Here is a 21,898-nt window from a genome sequence, read left to right on the forward strand (position 1 = left end):
ATAGGTTTGACCCACGTCTGCTTTCCAGCAGTTTCTTTTTAAAAATATATGTTTTTAAATTGATTTTAGAGAGAGAGGGAAGGAGAGAGGGAGAAAGATTGATATGAGAGAGAAACATAGATTGGTTACCTCCTGCAGGCACCTCGACCGGGGAACAAACCCACAACCTGGGTAAGTGCCCTGACCAAGAATCAACCAGCAACCCTTTGGTGCTCAGGACGACACCCAACCACCTGAGCCACCCTCCCCGGGCAACAGTTTCTTTGTAGCAGAAACTGAATATACCATGAAGGGGAAAGTTGGGTTCCAATAAGACGTTTTGTTTCCGCAGACTCTAGCTGTTTTGGATGAAATTTTACTTGGGATTTGGTTAAAAAAAAGATATCATTGGACTCAATTGCAAGGTTCTCCAGATAGAGTCCATTTCAACTTCATAGCAGGCCGTGGCTCACACACCTGTGCTCTAGTTCCCTGATCAATCAAATTGAAATCTGTGTCAGGTTTCAAGCAGCAACCCAAGACAAACTTACTTGTGTATAACCCTGCTATCAGCTTGCTTACAGTATTAGATTTGCATGCAGGGGCATGGAAGTGATGCTAATCGATGATGTTAGTTATGCTAAATATGGACATTAAATCATTTTAAATTTCCTTCACGGCCATTTATCTCATGTCCTTTGGAAGACTTTATATTTCAGGTGGAGAGAAATTGGCCTCCTGTTTGCCTTGTTTCTCTCCTTAAATTTATCTTTCTGAAGAGTTAATTACTCATTTTCTCCAGCTTGGGAGTAAATCATTGCTTATTATCCAAAGTGAAATGTTTTCCGATGTTTTGCACACACGGGGTGTTTGTTTTAAGGCCTCTTTCCACCTTGGTTATGAAATCACCCAACGAGCTAACCGGGGACAGGCAAGCTAGACCCCAGGCAGTGTGAACTCTGCTTCCGTCGTCAGTTTTAATAAATTTCCTTTCTGCTGTTTAATTTTGTAATCCCCATTGTCTTATCTCCAAGGAGAGGAGCTGAGTAAACAGGTCATTTTCCTCTTTTAACTTTGTATTCCAAGTAAAAATGGATGGTATGCTGCAGTCTGAGTCGAGCTCGGTTTAGCAAATATTTATTGAACTGGCTTGTGGGTGAATGCCATAGCATATCCGATGGCGGGGGCGGGGGGGGGGGGGGGGAGGGGTGTCACATGGTTGTGGAAGCTGTCCAGGCCGGATACTCAACAGAACTGTAATTCAGTGCAGCCTGCGTCATCGCTCCCCACTTACATACAGTTACACAATTGGTCTCCAAGTTCTATTGATTCTACCACTTTGAGATCTCATGAGTTATGCCAGCCTCACCAATATGGTCCTATGTGAGCCTCATCCAGATTAATGCAACTGCCTCCTTAACCCATCTGTCTGAATTCACAATTTTTTAGCCATAAGCCCTGTCTCTGCACTACATTGGTAAGAAGTTTTCTAATACACCAGATTGATTTAGCCCTCCCCTGATTAAAAGTCTTCAATCACCCCACCCCCACCCCTCCATACCCCTCAGTTGCCCTGAGGATAATGATAAAACCTTTAGCCACACCACAGCTCTGCTGGTCTGGCTCGTAGTTGGAAGCCAGTTCCTCCAGGAAGCATCTTTTGATTCCTTCCAGAGCAGGTGGCTGTCTGCTTCAGCAGCATCCTGTGCTTACCCCAGCAGGCAGTCATCTCGCTTTATTGCCCTTGGGCTTTAACTTCTCTCCAGTCAGACTGGAAACTGAGGGTGGGGACCAGGCCTGGGCCTGTTCACAGTTGTAGCCCCAGAGCCTCCTGCAGTGCCTGGCACAGGGTACAGCACCGGATGCATGTGTATTGAGGGCATGAATGGACAAGTGGGAGAATTCAAAAAGAAAATGTTCTGGAGGCACAGAAGATGCAAAGTGAAATCCTGATGGAGAATTAGGCTCCATGGGAGAGGTGGTATTTGAGCTGGACCTGGAAAGAATGGGTAGGATTTCAAACTGTGGCGATAATAAGGTGAGGAATTTCAGGTGGAAGAAATTGTCCAGGCAAAGTAGGAAAGTGGGTGTTGTTCAAAGTGTGTGTAGTAAGTGAAAACTAGATACATCATTGTGGCTTAGTGTGTGTGTGTGTGTGTGTGTGTGTGTGTGTGTGTGTGTAGAAGTGTGTTTAGGTACGGGCTAGGTATGTGTGTTTGTGTAGTTGTGCGTGTGTGAGAGTGTATATATGTGTGTATTGTGTTTGGGTAGGTATGAGTGTATGCATGTAGGTGTGTGTTTATAGGTTTATGTATGATGTATAGCTATGTGACATATATACACACATATACACACATGGACATTTATATGTATACGTAGTGAGTATGTGTAGGTATACATAGTGAGTATGTGTGTTTTGAAGGTGCACATGTTTTAGTGTGAGAGTATGTATAGGGTGTACAAGAACGAGAAAGAGATTGAGAAAGTGAGAGAGAGATCAATGAAAGTGTAACAAGGTTAGTTGGACCTATATAACAGGGTCCTTTAATGTATAGGGGAGTCTGGCTTGGATTCTGTAGGCAGAATGCATCATGGAAGGAGTTGAGTAAGGGTGTTTAGATATATGTTTCAGGGGATGGTTTGGGAGACCAGGAGGCCAGTAGTAAAGAGATTTTAATTGTCTCTTGTAAGCATTTCGTGAATAGATCAAATAAGATCCAACACTCATATCTCTGAAAGGAGAGCCACACACATCTATTAACCTACTTTCTTGCAGCCTAGATGACATGTCTCTGAATTTGCCCAGACACGAAGGGGTAAATATTAACTTAAGAGACTCTGTTCTGGGAAAGTATTGGCTGAACCTTTCAAGAAGTAATCACTGCCCTTTCTCAAAATGCTTTTTAGAACCTTAAGAGCAATTCGCTTTCTAAAAGCGAATTTAAATTTTATTAATAAGAATGGATAAAAAATCATTACAAAGTTAATTTCCCCTTTTCATATTGCTTTTAACAAAATAACTTTCTCCATCAGAGGTCAATTAGTTTTCTTTGTCCTCAAAACTTCAGAATACTTGCTGAAAACACTCAAAGTTTTATCACCAAAATGCAGTTTATTTTGAAGGTAAAGATTTTTTTTCTTCTCTCACACAGTCTATTTGGGCGAGTTTGGGAATGTTTTTAAGTATAAAAAAAAATTCATGATAGAGATAAAAATCATCTGCCCCTCACTTTTTTTCTTGTGTGTAAAGTGTTTATAAGAATTAAACTAGTGCTAAGAATGGTACCTAATACATAACTGCTTAGTGATTGTCAACTTTTATTATTATAAGAGCTCAGGCAATACCATCAAGACTTTATTGCTCTCTGCTCTATTTTTTAGCTCCATGTTTAATCTCTGATTGGTTCTTTTGTCATACCCACCCTATCTTATTAGTTCCAGCAAAAGTCCCAGGGAAAATTCCCATTGGCTCAGCCTAGGTCAGTGATGGCGAACCTATGACACGCGTGTCAGAGATGACATGCGAACTCATTTTTTTGGTTGCTTTTCTTTGTTAAATGGCATTTAAATATATAAAATAAATATCAAAAATATAAGTCTTTGTTTTACTATAGTTGCAAATATCAAAAAAATTTCTATATGTGACACGGCACCAGGGTTAAGTTAGGGTTTTTCAAAATGCTGACACGCCGAGCTCAAAAGGTTCACCATCACTGGCCTAGGTCATTCCTTAGGGTACAAGATTCCATAGCTAAGGCATATAAGGATACACTAGCATTTTCTGACTCATCAACATTTTTTAAAAATTCAAGCTGTGTGTTCGTTCATTCCATTAACAACTATCCATTAAGTTCCTCCTTGTGCTAGAGCCTGAGTTAGAAGCTGGGGACATAGAAATCAATCTCTGCTAGACTGGGGAATCATAATCTAATGAGTGAAGCAAATACATAAATATATAGATTGTTGAGGTATACTATTATCAAGCAGATGAAGGTTAGATATTTAAATCAAAGTAAGAATTTGTGAATGAAATAACATGATAGTTGGGACTTTCTTCAATATAGCATGGAAAAAGTGGCGGAGTATAAATGAAACAAGACTGGCATGAGTTAGTAACTAATGAAGCAAAATAATGGGAATATAGAGATTCATTTTACTGCTCTCTTTTGTATGAGTTAATTTTTTTTCATAATAAAAAAGGAAGAAAATGGATTGAGGAAGCAAAGAACCTTCACTTTGGACAGGTAATATACAGAAATATGTTCATGATGACTTCCATATATCATTTTCCATTTTGGCTAAACAGACTAAATTAACTCTTAGGGTAAATCTCAACTCCTTGACAGGACCTACAAGGCTTTGCATCACCTGGCCCATGCCTTCTTAGAGTACTCTTCCTTCCTCAACTCCCTCTTACTCCCCATCCTCTCATCTTAGATTTGCAATCTCAGTTTGTGTCACCTCCTCTGGGAAGCCTCCTGTGATTTCTTTCCCCCTCTCTTCTCTCATATACTCACTCACTTTTTTTTTCTTCCTCCTGGTTTGCATGATATATACTTTTGTGTGATTATTTGACCCATGTGTGCCTTCCCAATTAGCGTAAGAATTCCATGCAAGTAATTTGTTGCTTTCTCTATAGTATCCTTAGTGTCTAGCACAGTTCTTGGTACCCAGTAGCCACTCAATAAATACTTATGTTTATAAACACTGGACTCATTTATAGTCCTTTGAAATAAGGATATCGGAGGGGAAAGATAAGGATGTCTGTTCTCCTCTGTCTGGTATATAAAATCTTGAAGTTGAGATATTTGGTGTCTGGAATGGGAGCCTGTCAGGCTCAGAGAAGTAGACAAGATCTCTCAGGATCTAGGGTATTGTTTATACAGCAACTTCAGCTTCTGATCAAGTTTTTCCACCCACCGCTCACTTCCACCCTCCTTGGCCGACTCATGGGTGCTTACTTAGACATCTTGGGAAGAGAGAGAGAGAAGATTTAGGAAGTCATTGCACTCTGGGAACTCATAAACCTTTGCAACCTCTCTCTCCATGAGTCAGCCTTGAGCTGGATGGAACTTTTGCCTGCCTCCCACTGTGTAGGGTATGAGATGTGGTCAATGAAATCACCATAGATCTGCTAGCTAAACAGTCTTTGCCCCTATTTAGGTATTTTGGGGACTTCAGTGCTTGTCTCTGAAGGGAGAAAGGGTATTGGAGCTACAATATGATGAATGCAGATCAATTAATAGACACACGAGTAGGAAAACATCTTTAGATTCAGACAGCCCCATACTATTGCTCTGGTTCCACCACGTATTAGCTGTGCTTTCGTTGTCTGAATTGTGAAGTTGGAATAATAATCCTCACCATGTAGGATTTTGGGTGATATTGCCACATTTCCTGACCCCAAAGTGATATTGTTATAATTATAACATCAAATGCTGTGGTGGAGATAGGTGCAAAGTTCAGTGTTACTAGGGAAGACAGAAATTCCTTTAAAGCTTATGTGATATTTGAGCTAGATCTTAAATGCCTACTACAACAATAATAAAATAATAGCAGCTACCATGTATGGTATGTGCTAAGTTCTATGCTCAATGTTTCTTGCATATTTTTGACTCATATATTCCTGAAAGGTGTATCCTGTTATTATCTGAATTTTACAGATAGAGAAAGTGAATCTCAGAGAGGTTGAGTGACTTTCCCAAGGCTACTCAGCCAATGAGAAATTGTGTATATGTATATGTAGTGAGTACGTGTAGAGAAGCCATGATTAATACTTAGCTCTGTTTGACTCCAAAAGCCATTTGCTTGCCCACTGAACTACCAGGCCTCTGGAAAAAAAAACAAGGGGGGAGTTGGTATAACATTCCCCAAAAGGAAAAGTTTGGATGTGTCTTTAATCTATTTATTATTAAAGGTTTGATCTTTGACCTGCAGCCAACTGATAGTTCCAAGAAGGAAGGAATTGTTCTGTGTTTATCTATCAGTGTTCCCGGGCTGGTGCCAGCTCAGAGTTGGTGTTCAATAAATCCTTGTTGAATGAATGAAGAATTTGATGGGCTCAACATTCTCTCCAGCTAGTGTTACATATCACAGCATGGGTAGATGAACATGTTTGACCAAACTACTCTGCTCCCCTTCCTATCTTAAAAAGAAAGGTACCCGTGAAGCTGGACAATTTTTTAACTAGCCACATGGGATATTTCTCTACAAGAAGCAAAGATTTTCCAGTCCAAATGATGAGGTCATCGTAGAGAACATTGGCTGCCTTATCCACCCCCTTCCCGCCCCTTCACCTCTCCTGGTGTCCAGAGAGTCTGAATTCTCTTGAAGGACCTGCGATTCATTTCTGGCGACACTATATTCCAGGGGGAGAGGCCGGTGGGTCATGTCGACACAGGCGAGCCTGGACTTGGCACTTAGCATTTCAGACGAGGCCTTTTTCTTGAGGCTGATATTACAAATAAAAGGCTGACCTGTGGTGTCAAGCAATTGCACGTGGGAGGAGGGCAAAGAAAGAGAAAGTGCGATGCTGGGGCCAGCTTTCTCCCACGTGCATGCGAACAGTGCCAACAAGCTGTCAAATAAAATTAAAGTTCAAAACACACAGCCTTTAATTTGATTTCACTAAGATGCCGGCTGCTGCTCAGAGGGAACACATCGATTCTGTTTTGACAGGTCTTGATGTGTACTAAGCAGAAGTCTCCACTCGGTGCTGGATTAATAAAAGTTCACCTCAATCTGCAACTTAAATAGAACCATGTCTGAGCGTGAAGTGTTGCTTCTGTTTCCTCACCTGCTCTGTCCCCTGGTGTTGTCTCTCCCCCTAATCTTCCCTCTACTTCATCTTCTTTTCCCCTTTCCTCTTTTTTTTATAGCACTGAAAAAAGCTTCCTCCTTTTCATTGTCTCTCTTCTATACTTAAAAGGAAAAGTATGTGGTCCTTAACTCTGCGCCGGGCACTGTGCTGTATAAATTGCCTTATTTAATTCCCACACATCCTGCCCTGGTCGGGTAGCTCAGTTGGTTAGAGCATCATCCCGATACGCCAAGGTTGTGGGCTCGATTCCGGGTCAGGGCACATACAAGAATCAACCAATGAACGCGTAACTAAGTGGAACAAATTGATGTTTCTCTCAAATCAATAAAAAATTCTGACAACATCTTTATAAAGTAGTTGGAATTATGCCAACTTTAGGCACCTTTAAAGCAGGTGGAATAGTTTCAGATGAGAAACAGATGCTCGTAGTGATTAAGAGCTTGCCTGGGGTTGTACAGCTAATAAGTGGCAGAGTTGCGGATTCAAGCCCAGGTCTCTCTGATTCTAAAAATTCGAGCTATTTTCATGACATCAGTGATCCTGAACTCTGGCAGGACTCGGGAATCACCTGGGGAGCTCCAAAAGTGTTAGTGCAGTGGTTCTCAGCCTTGGCTGCACATTAGAATCACCGGGGAATCTTTTTAAAATCCTGATTTCTGGGCCTCATCCTCCGGAAATTCTGTTTCTTTGTTACTCATATTGTGGCCCCACCCCATAACAAAGAAACAGAATTTCCGGAGGATGAGGCCCAGAAATCAGGATTTTAAAAAGATTCCCTGGTGATTCTAATGTGCAGCCAAGGTTGAGAACCACTGTGTTAGTGCTTAGGCAAAACCCCCGTGATGTCATTAGTCTGGGGCGAGTCTGGGCCCAATATTCTGCTCGCCCTCTGTCCCCATTTTTTCTCAACATGTAAAGCAGATGCGTACGTTGAGGCAAGTAGCAGAAAATACCTTAAGAGGGATGGATTTTTCTCCTGCTCCTCCCCCGGGGTAAGACTCGCCTTTCTAGAAACCAGTTGTGCTAGAAAGCACAGGCCTGTCTTTGTCTTTATGATGCAGGTGGGCAAGTGGGAGAACCAGACCCTGAGCCTGAGGCACGCCGTGTGGCCGAGGTACAAGTCCTTTTCGGACTGTGAGCCGGACGACAACCATCTGAGCATTGTCACCCTCGAGGAGGCCCCCTTTGTCATCGTGGAAGACATAGACCCGCTGACCGAGTCGTGTGTGAGGAACACTGTACCCTGTCGGAAGTTCGTCAAAATCAAGTGAGTCGGGGACCCTGTAACGTTGAATGTGTCCAATCCTTTCAATGGCGTGTGTCCTTGATAATAACAAAATCTATAAAAGAATACAGTGTGTGTAATGTAAAATGGGCCCTGTTCTAATAAGTATAATATAATGATAGATTTTTTAAAATACTTAAACTGGAACTACTCCAAGTGGTTTGCCTTATTTAATTTCAACAACCTCAATGCAAGGTAAGCGATTTTGACAGTTTAGACATGATAACAATGGAGTTATGGAAAAAAATTAAGAAACGCATTTAAAGCCATTCAGCTGGTAAATGGAAGGGGCAGGACTCAAAGACTGGTCCATGTTCTAGCCATTATGCTGAATCAACCCTCTCTTTCAATCTTTCCTTAAACAATTAATTTCTTTGTATTTTTCTGGCTGCCCGCCTCCCCCAGCCCCACCCCTTTCGCTTCCTTCCATCTCTTTTATATTTCCTAGATCCAAACTTTTCAAAACTTTTCAAAAGTTCTCTCCACTTGGGGATCAACACACACCTTACAAATGACTTTCTGGTGTGATCAAGGGGACCTGACCTCCTGGCAGAAATCCAGCTTAGCAGCAGCAAGCAAGCATGGCACCTATGTCACTTCCTCTTTCATTACAATTGAAAGAGGAATGGACTTTTGTATCAGAGCCTCTGGTGAAGGCTTCTCCCTAACATATAAACCTGTTGGAGAAGCACAAGTCTTCATGGCCAAGTGCAAGGCCCTGATTATAGTCTTTGCTATTGCAAACATAAACAAAAATACCACCCTTGTGGTGGATTCACCAAAGGAAAAGGCCTAGGGTTGGATGGAAATCTACTTTTTTCTTCAGAGTATTTTCTGATCGCCTCCTTTCACCTCACTAGTTCTTGCTTGTCCTGTAAGTCTTAACTACTCCTTCCCCAAGTTGGGTTAGTTCTCCATACTTCAGCAGTACTCTGGATATGTGTCCATGTCTTAGTCAGGCCAGGCTGCTATAAATTAGCATAATCTGCATGGCTTAAAAAACAGACATTTATTTCTCACAATTCTGGAGGCTGGAAATCCAAGATCAAAGTGCTGGCAGATTCATTGTCTGATGAGGGTCCTCTGCTTATCGTCCTTTCTTCACATTGCAGAGGAGAGGAAACACGTTCTCTTGCTCTTCTTATAAGGGCACTAATTCCATTCATGAGAGCCTCACCCTCATGACCAAATTACCCTCAAGGTCCCCCCTCCAAATATCATCCCATTGGGGATTAGGTTTCAACATATGAATTTGAAGGAACACAAACATCCAGTCCCTACAACTCTATCTCTTTCTTTGTTACCATTTTTTTGTGTGTGTGTGTGGCTTATAGTTTGTCTGTATTTCCTCTTGGATTGTTAATTGCCCAAATTTGGAATGTGACTTATTAATTTGGTACCCCCAGTGACAAGCACAAAACATGACATACTGATATTGATGATGCTTGAAATCACAGGGAAAAGGATCTTTTTTCGCACATTATACAAGATGCAAATCCCCAGAGCTCAGCTCTTGGGATAGAGATAATTTTTAAAAATATGATTGCTAAATATATTTTGAAGGCACACTTCAGTTTGGAGAACACTTTGTTATCAATACTCAGCCAATTTGGAATTGAAATTCTGAAATTATTCAAAAGATAATGATCAGCCTTTTTGGAGTTGTCAGCCTCTTTGGCACTGAAATTTTGAATGAATTGATCAATAAATAAATACATATTAAGCACACTATGAGTGATGCATCAGGGGATGCATCAATGGACAGGAAAGACAAAAGACAAAAAGTCTTGCAGTCATGAAGCAGGCACAGGTAAAAATCAATTCAACCAATGAAGGACCAGGGCAGTTCCACGTTATGATAAACTTTGGGAAGGATGTAAAGAAGGTGGTGTGAGAGGATGATAGCTTGATGGATGTGGGGCTTCTTTAGCTCACACAGGTAAGAATAAGGTCACATATAAAGGATGAAAAGGAGCCAAATGTGAGAAGAACTGGGGGAAGTGCCTTCCAGGAAGTGAGAGCAGCAGTTGCAAAGGCCTTGAGGCAGGAAAGAGAGTATCGAGTTTGGGAAACAGAATGAAGGCTAGGGCAGTGCTATAGAGTGATGAGCTGGGGAAACAATGGGAAAGTTGTCAATGTTTTGATTTGAATGGGTGTTTTTTGAGCAGAACTTGGTCAGATGAAGAAAACAAAGTGGCTGGCACAGAGCAAAGAGTATAACCTCCGTGAGGAGCCTCCCGTATGATAACAATGCCTTTTCTATTCAGTATGGCCAGTAAGTAGGGCCTCGCTTCACAATCAATAATAGGGTTTAAAGTCTTAAAAGCAGAAGCCCTGGAGCCAAAAGCAATAGATCACCAAGCCCTGAGTCACATTTGTATGGAGAAAATGAACCCCCAAATAAATTACTCTCTGAAAGAATTGACTTTTCCACTGAAGAATATAAACACAGTAACAGGTTCAGATTCACATGTTTAGTTCCCGTGGGAGGTGATGACTTGCAGCTTTCTTTTTCTCACTTGGGGACATAAAATGTTTACTGTGCATCTAGATAGCTTTAGTCTTTGTTTTACCCGAGAGCAATGAAAAATTACTAGGTTCCACTAATCCCAGCATTAACACAGATTGGATCAATTGTATTTCTTAAAGGTAACATAAGGCAGGCCAATTGATTCCAAAAAGGATTCTTATTAGATAACATGACTGTGTTTGTTTTCTTGATGCTGTTCTCCCAGAGAAAAACCCTTTGTCTCTCACTTCTAGTAAATGGCAGGGTCTTGAGGGCACCCATAAGTCTTCTAAAATCACAGGCGGTAGGAAATGAGCTGAGAAATCAGAGTATTCTTCTAGCCTGCTAGTTGAATGTTAAGGAAAAATGATCTGGCCTTGCTGCATAGAAAGAAATGTGGCCATACTATCAATTAATCCCCCAAACTGTTAAGTCATTGGTGAGAAGAGAGGAGATAGATTTTTAAGTGCTTATGTGAGAGGTGCTTAGGTACTTTATCTCCTCAGCTATCCTGCGAGGTAAGTGTTAGCCTTCTCAGTTTACAAAAGAGCAAACTGAGGCTGTGAGTGAACAGACTCGACTGAGTGTTTGTGGTGGTTAGTAGCAGGCCTGGCATCTGCAAGCAGCTCTGTCTGACTGGCGTGGCCATGCTCACATCCAGGGGCCACACTGGGAAACTGTAGAGCCAAAGAATTGGAGTTATTGGAGCCCTTTCCCTGTATTTGTTTTGATGAGTCACCCTTTATTTTTGGGTGATGGGAGAGAGCTGAGAGAGAGTGCAGGGACACCATTTCTCAGATGTCGTTGTAGTTAAGTCATACACACACACACACACACACACACACACACGCGCGCGCGCGCGCTGTTATAGGAATCAACTACAAGTTCCCCATTACAAGCTGGTTGTGTTTCCATAACCCCCATGATAAATTCAACTATTGCATGTGCTGCATGTCTTCTTCGTCCCGTGTCCCCAGGGCCTAGTTCTGTGTCATGCACAGAGTAGGTACTCAGTGGTGCTTGCTGGGTGAAAATGATTCCATGACTTCATATCTAGAAATAACTCAGTATTAAGGAGTGTGGGGCTATAATTAACTCATAAACTGGTTAAGGTGCCCAGGGAGGCCAAAGAATCATATAAGTCACTATATGCCTGTGACCCTGAATCTTAAACCTGAGGCATCTGTAATTCTTGTCCAAACTCTTCCAGGAATCTTGACCAGGGGAAGGAAGATAAAAGAAACAAAGCAGCAGAGAGTGAGGGAGACCCAAATGGGAAGAGGTAGACAAGAGGCATCGATGCACGGCCTATAGGGGCCGGGAAGAAAGATAATTTGATTTCGACACATTTTTCAGAGTCACAGATACCAAGAAGGAAATCATATCTGGACATGCCATTAACTTAATATACTTATAGCAGTTGTAATTCCAGCCTGCCCCCCTTCTGCTCTGGGAACTTGTGGGGATAGGCAAGGTACCTACTTCCTGTTACTCTGTGGAGTTGAGTCCACCAGTCATTATATGTAAATGTACACAGATGTAACCTCCCATGACCCCTAAGCTGAGGGTGGCAGGGTCAGAGCAGGTTATCCAGCTTCTAGGCTAGAAATTAGGTCTCCACGGTGGTCCTGGCTGAGAGAAGCAAGTTGGTTGAGCAGAGATTGGGGACAGGATAGGAAGTAGGCAATGGTGAAACAGCCATTCAGAGTAGGAGATCTGTGATTCTGAGATAAGCAAAACATTGAAATAAAGATTTCATTTTGCAACCCAATTTCACATCTCACAGTTATTTGATCAAATCTGTTTATACTCATGGGTGGAGATGCAGATCTACACTAATGGTGCTTGATGTGTGTTTATATCTATTTATGTATGTAGTATGTACTCACTATAGATAATGTAAGGGGGGCTAAATAGGGAAAAACACTTTTCACCATTCAAAAATAGCTAGGCTTCATATTTTATTGTTTTTTCCATTCAGATATTTCCTAAGCTCATCTGTTTTTATGTAGCTGTGATCATTCTGTAGATAGCACTATATATAGCCTACTTTTTCATATAATGTGGAAACGTAGGTATTTTCCTATTATGAGGTTGGGTTTCTGTAAACATCATTTCTGTGCTCAGGTAATAGTTTGAGTGTAGATGTGCCAACAATGGGATATTCAAACAGAGCACATATCTCATGGCATGCGTGACTCAAAGGCAGAGAGTCGAGCTAATAGAATCGCCAAGTGCAAGGTGGAATCACAATGCTGCTCAGAGGGGTCTCAATCTTCCTACACGAGTTGTCTCTATGTGCTTTTGGCTAACAATTGTCAAGGCCCCTGCTTCCTTCTTTTTTAAAGTCATTTTTGTGGGTGATTTTTGTGGGTGTCCTTTGAGTATGACTTTGTCAGGTAAATAAAGCAAGGTGTCTGGCACAGAGCAATGACTATAACCTTGGTAAATTATGATAGCTTTTAAGACAGTTTTTAAAAAATCTGTATTTTAACAAAGTTTGTTTTTCTGATTAAGGGCATTGCTATTTAATAGTGTCACCGTTTACACTCCTTGCCATGTAGGTAGGGAGGGAAAATGTTAAGAATGAAGGAGCCCTGGTTAGACAGATGACTCAATCATGAGACATGAATCTATGGACTCGGGCGGGGGGTAAACCTCAAGTCTCCTGATTCTTAGCTGAGGCGGGTTTTTTCTCAATAAGGAAAGGCATTTCCTAAGCCACTCACCCTCACTTTGTCCCTCTGGATGCGCACCCCTATCTGCAGTGATAGGGTACCGCAAACTCTCCTTCCCCTGCGAATTTCACATCCTCTTCCATTTTCCAGGAAGTTTTTATAAGTCAGCTTAGACCAGATCTGGTCTGAAAAGGGTACATGTGCTATAAACTTTTAAAAATAAGAGGCAGTCACTCTCACTGTGTAATCGGGATACAAATACTACCTAATTAAGAGAAATGTCATGGAGATTAATCCAATAATTAGTACAAAGCATTTAGCACAGTGCATAGCCAGTAGTAATTACTCAATAACTGTTAGCCGTTGTCATGATTATCTCATAATTAAGAGCACTTTCCACTTTTGCTGTTATAAACTCACCGCACGTCCTTGGAAAAGCCACTTCCTCACTTTGAGCTGCAATTTCCCATGTGAAAAGTAGCGGAAGAGCGTAGCTAATGATTATGAACAAATTTTCCAGTGCTAACCGTCTGTGGTCTTGGGATTTTCCTCTACAGTAATTCCACCAATGAGGGAGTGAATGTGAAAAAATGCTGCAAGGGGTTCTGCATTGACATCCTAAAGAAGCTTTCCAGAACGGTGAAGTTTACCTATGACCTCTACCTGGTGACGAATGGGAAGCATGGCAAAAAAGTGAACAACGTGTGGAATGGAATGATCGGGGAAGTAAGTTCTCTTCTCATCCCACGGGCTCCCCTTCAGACTTCGGGCCTGAGGTCCTCGGGGTTGTGGGGGGGGGGGGGGAGGATAAATAAAGGTGCTCTGCTTTTTTGCCTTGTACCCAGGTGGTCAATCAGCGGGCGGTCATGGCAGTCGGCTCCCTCACCATCAATGAGGAGCGTTCGGAAGTGGTGGACTTCTCTGTGCCCTTTGTGGAGACGGGAATCAGCGTCATGGTTTCAAGAAGCAACGGCACCGTGTCACCTTCTGCTTTTCTAGGTATCTGACCTTCATTGTCTCTATTATTTTCCTACAATGAACTTTGGGTATTTTGTCTTGTTTGCTCCAAGGACGGAACCAGCTAGGAACTGGTTCAGTTCCATTTTAACCACATCAACATATTCCAAAACGTGTCACATTTGAGTGATCCCAATTCACTTTCTTCCTCAGTTAACATCTTTCATTTATCTTGAACTTGGAAAAATCTGCTGAAAAGACAATCACATATTTAGATACTGAACTTGATTGTGTAGAATGTAGATCAGTAGACATATTTCTTAAAGTCTTGAAGACATTTAAAGTATAAACCTGTCTGTCCCCAGTTAATTTAAGTCATCCCATAGACCATTATTGAGCATCTACATCCCTATCCTCCATCCCTCACTAGAATGAGAGGCTCTTATTTCTGGATATAAGAGTGAAAATAATGGTGACTGCACAGTGATTTATGCCACTACTCTAATAAACAACATAGGAGTAGTCTGAAGAGTAAACACTGATTTAAAATTAACAGTCATATTTTACTAGTAAATGACTATCCTTTAAGCTGAATGGCTTATGAAGGAGGAAATTCTATTTATGCTCCTTTTAACTATTTCATAAATTCATGTTTTTACAGAAGATTGTTTTAAGGCAAAGTAGATTTGTATTTTCTGTCATCTGGTTTTCTTTAGCACTATAAATATATATGCTATAGGTAGCCTGACTAGAGTAATTGAAACTGCACAGAACATAGCCAAGCATTATTTATTTTTTCTTTAAAGAGAAAGGTTAAGTTGAGTGTTTGGTTAGCATGAATATTTTTTGATAGTGGCTATCTTGAAGACCATGGAATTCAGATGAACTTGCCTTTGACATTCCCCTTTTAGTGGTTTTGTCCTAAATTTGGGAAGGTTAAGATGAACATTTTCGCCTAGAAGAAAACAGTATGAGGGTGAAAAATAGTTCAATTAAGTTCAACTAAATTATCATCTTTTTTTAAAAGATAAAAATAACAACAACAGCACCCTTTGTCTATTAGAGAATTAAGATTGCAGACTAGAGCCAATTTGTGGACACCATCTCCCAGCCCATTGCCTTATTCCTCCACTGTCTTCATTTACTTGTAATGTCAGCACCCAACAACACTTTTATTCTTTATTCTCCTGAGTGAAATGTTGACGAGCAGGATTTTGGATATTGCCTTACTCACAGAAGCATGGATTTACTATTTTCATTTTTTTTATAATCCATTTAAGCTGTTGAAATCCATCCCACTCACTGGATTACGATTTTGCACCCGTTGCTTCAAATGTCATAGCCTTTGTTGGCATATTGTAGACCTTTACAAATATACACCTCACTGTGTTCCTTTTGTGCCTTTGTCTGATATGGATAACAATGCCCATGTCTTAAGAAGGGAGCCTCACTATACCATGAAATATGATCCATATTTCAAACCACTGATCCATATATGCAACATGTACAGAATCTTAATAATTATTGGATAGACTCTCACTCATTAGTCACTCTTAGTCATCCCTCCAACCCCCAGTTTCCTATCAGACCCTTTAATAGGGATCTTTGGCCCTGGAGATTAGGAAAGGGTTGAAGGAGGTGAATTCATGGAAAGAGATCTCTTTCTTTTCACAAATTGTCCACATATCTCCTTAGTGAGCTAGACAGAAGTTTCTTTCCAGTTCAATCAGAGAGACAAAAATATCAATTGGCTTGTTTCATAAAAATGGGTCGCTGATATTGAATCTGGCTTCAACCCAGTTTCCCTAGGTTTTTATCTTATCTGCATTAGTAGAACATTTCCATAAAAAGTCAAGTATTTTTGCTAAATTTAGTCAAACTTCCTTTTTCCCTTACTCTTCCTACTGTATTTTTAAAATAAAATAAAACAAAATAAATTGTAGCTGGAGGACACTGTTTTCCAAGCTGTTTTTACCCAGTGGGCTTAATATTTTTCCTAGTCACTAAATTACATCCCTATTCGATCGACTGTGCACCCCTTTATTTACGGTCATTATCTGCAGGTTTTCAAAGCCATAATGAAGCGTGCTAAGCTACATTTTTTCCATTCGCTGGCTCAGTCATCTGGAAGAGCCAAAACATTCAAAATCTGATTGCATGGCTCTTCATTATTTCCTATTCTCTCTCCTCCGCAAGCCCCATTAACTCACATCTGAAACCCTTGCAGGTAATGCCTCTAAGCTTTTGTGTAAAAATGTAACCAGGGGCTCTTCAAGGACAGAGATGACATCTCTTGCAATATTTCCATTCATTTAATTCTAAAGACTTTCTAAGCAGGTTGGATTCTTTGATCCAAAGAAATGCTGACCTGGAGTCTCATAGATTGAAGTTCCCTCATGGATAAATGTTGAATCTGTTTTAAGCCAGTAGAGGATGTCATCCAGAGTTATCTAAACATATTTCTGGGTCACTCCTTAGACATTATAGATAGTGCTTCCCCACTATTCTAGTGCTTTTCTTTGTTGTTGTGGTGTGTGTGTTGGGGGAGGGGGTGCGCGCGTGCGTGCATGTGTGCTATCTGACAATAGCAACCCTTCAGGGCATTAATAGGAACCTAATTTAAACTTACTAAAATCAGAATCCTGCAGCAGAACACTTATATTTCTGTGCCATGCGCACAAGTCAAGGGATAGATGTTGTCCCTTCCAAGTTGGAAATCATCTGGCATCAGTTACTTGCTCAGCTTCCGCCTAATTTTCTGACCAGTCGGTGACTAGGATGAATCAATTGCCAAATGAAGCCCACTGCGGGTTCACAGATTCTGACATGTGAATAGAATTCAGGGAGGGTTTCCTCTGAGGATGGCAACCTGCAGAGAAAAGGGAGTTATCAGAGCAATAAGTGGGCATGTTTTAAACACCAGGATGCATTTTCGGGACCCTGAACAGCACCCCGCACCACCAAGTCTGGCTTTCGCTGTAGAATCAAACAGCTATTTCATCCAATCTGTTACATGTATACAGTGTGCAGCACATACTACCAAATGTTTCCCATGCACATGTTCATTTGTTCATCACAATGATCCTCTCTGTTAAGACACACTATCCCATTAGTATACCAAACGTGGAGAATTAATTTAACATCTCTATTCTTAATATTAAGTAATTTTAATCTCTTCATTATTCATTTATTTCTCCCCCTTTTTTAGATACACCTCATTACCAAATTCTGTTATTTCAGGGACCTAATATTGTTTGTTACTCAAGCTAAATTTAACTAAGATAAATTTCAGTTGTCTCAATGATTTCTTCAGGCTCATCTTGTGTTATACAAGTCAAGTGATTTCTGTTGTTATCTGTTGCTTTTTAACATATTTACACTTTCAAAACTGCACTGAAAATAGTACAGCTGCTATAGGGAAGTTTGGAAATTCCTCAAGTCAAATATAGCCCTGACCGGGTAGCTCTGTTGGTTAGAACTGGATGTTGGGGTTCTAACCAACATCCTGATGCATTGGGTTCCAGGTTCAGTCCCTGGTCAGGGTGGGAGTCAACCAGTGACTGCATGGATGAGTGGAGCAAGAGATCGATCTTTCTCTCTCTCTCTCTCTCTCTCACTCTCTCTCCCTCCCTCTCCCTGTCTCTCTCAGAAACAAACAATAAAAAAAAAAAAACATTAAAAAACAGCATCACAAAGTTTTAGAAGTATCCAATACGGTTACAGCTTCAGACATATTAGTTTCTTGTTATATATTAAACTCATTAAGTGGGAATTTGTGATGACCTCTAGCTCTGTTAGGTAGTCACAGACTTTAATAAGAAGGCAGTCTGCTATCAGCCTAGTTCTTTATGAGTATTACTAGCTCCATCAGAAAAACAATTTAAAAATAATATCGCCGTAACCAGTTTGGCTCAGTGGATAGAGCGTCAGCCTGCGGACTGAAAGGTCCCAGGTTTGATTCCGGTCAAGGGCATGTACCTTGGTTGCGGGCACATCCCCAGTAGGAGGTGTGCAGGAGGCAGCTGATTGATATTTCTCTCTCATCGATGTTTCTAACTCTCTCTCTCCCTTCCTCTCTGTAAAAAATCAATAAAATATATTTTTTTAAAAATCAGTAAAATATATTAAAAAATAAAATGTCTACTGTCCAAAAGATATTATTGGGCTTCTTACATTTTACCCTCAGAAAATGTTTGCTTATGATGAAAAGGATTATAAGTTCATTGGTGTCAAAGGCAGTTTCTTTTCAATGATGCATTCCGGTGAGGATCCAGGGTGGGCCAAAAGTAGGCGTACAGTTGTGAGTATGTGAAACACAGAGTTTATTCTTATATTATTACTTATTAAGTATTGTACTATTATTTTGTCCAGTGCTGTATATTCATTTTTAATATTTTAGTCTGCTGATTTTCTAGCAAATCTATGTCATACACAGATAAAATGCCTCTATTCAGCTCATTTTCATATCCTCAATCAGATTGAATGGAAATGTTCATCTATTTTATAGAATATCTCTTACTTTTTAGAGTGTCGTAAGATTTAGAACCTTGTGAGTTGGCCTGCCCTCCTGTCTCCTCCACATAAAAGTGAACTTGTGAAACTACTTTCAGGGACAATAGTCATCTATCCATCTACTACTTCATTTCCTCTGCCCTTTGATTGAATTGTCATGGGAATGCCCTCAAATGACTTTCCAATTGCATTGAAGCCCATTACCAACATCAACAAGGTTCTGAAATTGTAGAGATCTCACCTGTCTTAGCAGGAGGCGAGAGGGAGAGTGTGTGAGCAGTGGTGTAGACGTGGTCTTCCAATATTCCCATCAACCCCATGCATTATGATCCTTTTCTAACAGGTTGTAATTCTCCCATTACTTCTAGAATCCCCTGCACACCATCCCTCTGGCATGTAAAAATAAAAATTGAAACAACAATAAAACCCGTGCTAATTGGCAGGAACCTGATGGTTGACTATTGGAGTCTAGCCTTGGTTTGGTTCCCTGGATGATTCTATGATTATATCGGCTCCTGTGGCCTCTTTATTTGCATTCTAGCTTCCTCCCCTGGTATTATCATTCTATTTTGTTTTTATTATCCTTGACCTGATTTGCAAAATGTCATATGCTCTTCTCTATTTTTATCCTAGTCTGTGCAGTCTTATAAACTGCCTCCAATATTTTGTAGAATAAAGAATGGTTCAAATGTATGAATAAAAAATGACTAGCTCCCTTTGAACGATCAGATGCACATTAGAGAAAGTTTCTCGGTGAGCCTGAAAATGGACCTCTGGGCTTCCTGCTGGCCCTGGCTGTGAGGAAGAGCAGACTGATCATGTCTCCATCCCTCTGGCCTGTTTCTCTGCAGAACCATTCAGCGCCTCCGTCTGGGTGATGATGTTTGTGATGCTGCTCATCGTGTCCGCCATCGCTGTTTTTGTCTTTGAATACTTCAGTCCTGTTGGATACAACAGAAACTTAGCCAAAGGGAAAGGTGAGAACCCCTTCATAAACATGATTCAACATTAATGCTATTTACTTTCCATTAACGTTTCAGATTTAGAACACAGGATCCTCTATTTGCCTTGCTAAACCATTGTACGAATGGTCATTGATATTACTTTTAATCCCATACAAGTATTGCTTATTCACTTCAACTGAAAAAAAAAAAGATAAAACAAAATGAAGCATTTTGTCTTGTTATAACTTGGAGTTCATAGTTAAGTGGAAACTGCTATTCCATTTGTTGAGTAAGCAGATTTGATGAATATTTTTTGGCAATTAATTAAAAATATCTGTGTCAAAAGAAATATTAAAATTGCAGTGAGTCTCAACTTTAGTCTGTGTAAGAAAATGGCTTTACAGAATCTAGTTTAAGAATATCATCCGGGGAGACCAAGATGGCGGCGTAGGTAAACACCGGAGACCGCTGCCGCAAACAACCATTTCAAAAATACAACTAAAAGACTGAACGGACATCACCCAGAACCACAGGAAGGCTGGCTGAAGAGAGACTCTACAACTAGAAGGAAAGAGAACAGCAAATCGAGGCTCAGAGGCGGCGCAGTGTGGAAAATACAAAGGTACCGAGGTGCGCGCGCAAAGCGGGCTGGTGGCTGAGGGCGCGGTTGTCGTTTTCTGTCGGGAGTGAGTCTCAGACTCTGGGCTCCAGATCCGGGCGAGTCTCTAGGGACCCAGACTCAAACGGGAGAAGCGGGATCATCCGGCATCAGTTGGAACCTGAGGGCAGCTTTCTCTCCGAAGTTTGCAGTGGCTGCCGGGGTTCTGAGAAGCAGAGCCTCTGGGAACGGGACTGAGCGTGGCCATAACTGCTCCATCCGCCCGCCCTGTTGATCCCGCCCCGCCCAAACCCTGCGCACACCCATTTGCCGATCGCCTCAGGCAAAGGCTGGATTAGCGCCTCCCCAGAAGACAGACGTTTTCCATACAGCTGATTCCTATAGCCAGTCAGCCTGGTGGTCAAACCCCTCTAGTGTTAACTACAACAATTAAGGCTTGGCTAGAACAAGACTGCGCACAGAGACCACAAGGGGGTGCACCAAGAAAGCATAAAAGATGCGGAGACAAAAAAACATGACAGAAATGGAGGATATGGAGCTAAGAATCGAAATTTTGAGGGCTTGCCATAAATTTGTGCAGAACCTCACGAAAACTAATGAGACCCTCGATGCTACGATAAAGAAATTAGAAAGTAAGCATACACGGACTGAAATAAAGAATATTATACCCAATAGCAGACCAGAGGAGCACAATAATCAAGCAAAAGATTCGACAAAAAACACCCAATTGGAAAAGCAAAATGAAAAAAGAATCCGAAAGTGTGAAGATAGTGTAAGGAGCCTCTGGGACAGCTTTAAGCGGACTAATATCAGAGTCATTGGAGTGCCAGAAGATGAGAGACAGCAAGATATTGAAAACCTATTTCAAGAAATAATGGCAGAAAACTTCCCCCACCTGGTGAAAGAAATGGACTTACAGGTCCAAGAAGCGCAGAGAACCCCAAACAAAAGGAATCCAAAGAGGACCACACCAAGACACATCATCATTAAAATGCCAAGAGCAAAAGACAAAGAGAAAATCTTAAAAGCAGCAAGAGAAAGAGGCTCAATTACCTACAAGGGAATACCCATACGACTGTCAGCTGATTTCTCAACAGAAACTTTGCAGGCCAGAAGGGAATGGCAAGAAATATTCAAAGTGCTGAATACCAAGAACCTACAACCAAGATTACTTTATCCAGCAAAGCTATCATTCAGAATTGAAGGTCAGATAAAGAGCTTCACAGATAAGGAAAAGCTAAAGGAGTTCATCACCGCCAAACCAGTATTATATGAAATGCTGAAAGGTATCCTTTAAGAAGAGGAAGAAGAAGAAAAAGGTAAAGATACAAATTATGAACAACAAACATGCATCTATCAACAAATGAATCTAAGAATCAAGTGAATAAATAACCTGATGTACAGAATGAACTGGTGATTATAATAGAATCAGGGACATAGAAAGGGAATAGACTGACTATTCTTGGGGGGAAAAGGGGTGTGGGAGATGCGGGAAGTGACTGGACAAAAATCATGCACCTATGGATGAACACAGTGGGTGGGGAGTGAGGGTGGAGGGTGGGGTGGGAGCTGGAAGGAGGGGAGTTATGGGGGGA

The 21,898-nt window shown here is 41.1% G+C and overlaps 1 protein-coding gene across 2 annotated transcripts in view; it reads left to right on the forward strand.

The window, feature by feature from the left end:
* The window catches only part of GRIN2A (glutamate ionotropic receptor NMDA type subunit 2A), a 392,774-nt gene that overhangs the window by 298,439 nt on the left and 72,437 nt on the right, over window positions 1-21,898 (forward strand). For both annotated transcript variants that reach the window (XM_070412996.1, XM_070412997.1), the window contains 4 exons: window positions 7,861-8,066; window positions 13,829-13,997; window positions 14,117-14,270; window positions 19,592-19,717. In XM_070412996.1, the coding sequence (XP_070269097.1) occupies window positions 7,861-8,066; window positions 13,829-13,997; window positions 14,117-14,270; window positions 19,592-19,717 (655 nt within the window). The remainder of the gene's footprint in view (window positions 1-7,860; window positions 8,067-13,828; window positions 13,998-14,116; window positions 14,271-19,591; window positions 19,718-21,898) is intronic.

This window comes from Myotis yumanensis, unplaced genomic scaffold (genome assembly GCF_028538775.1).
Source record: "Myotis yumanensis isolate MYYU_CA2020_CCGP unplaced genomic scaffold, mMyoYum1.0.hap1 SCAF_4, whole genome shotgun sequence".
NCBI lineage: Eukaryota > Metazoa > Chordata > Mammalia > Chiroptera > Vespertilionidae > Myotis > Myotis yumanensis.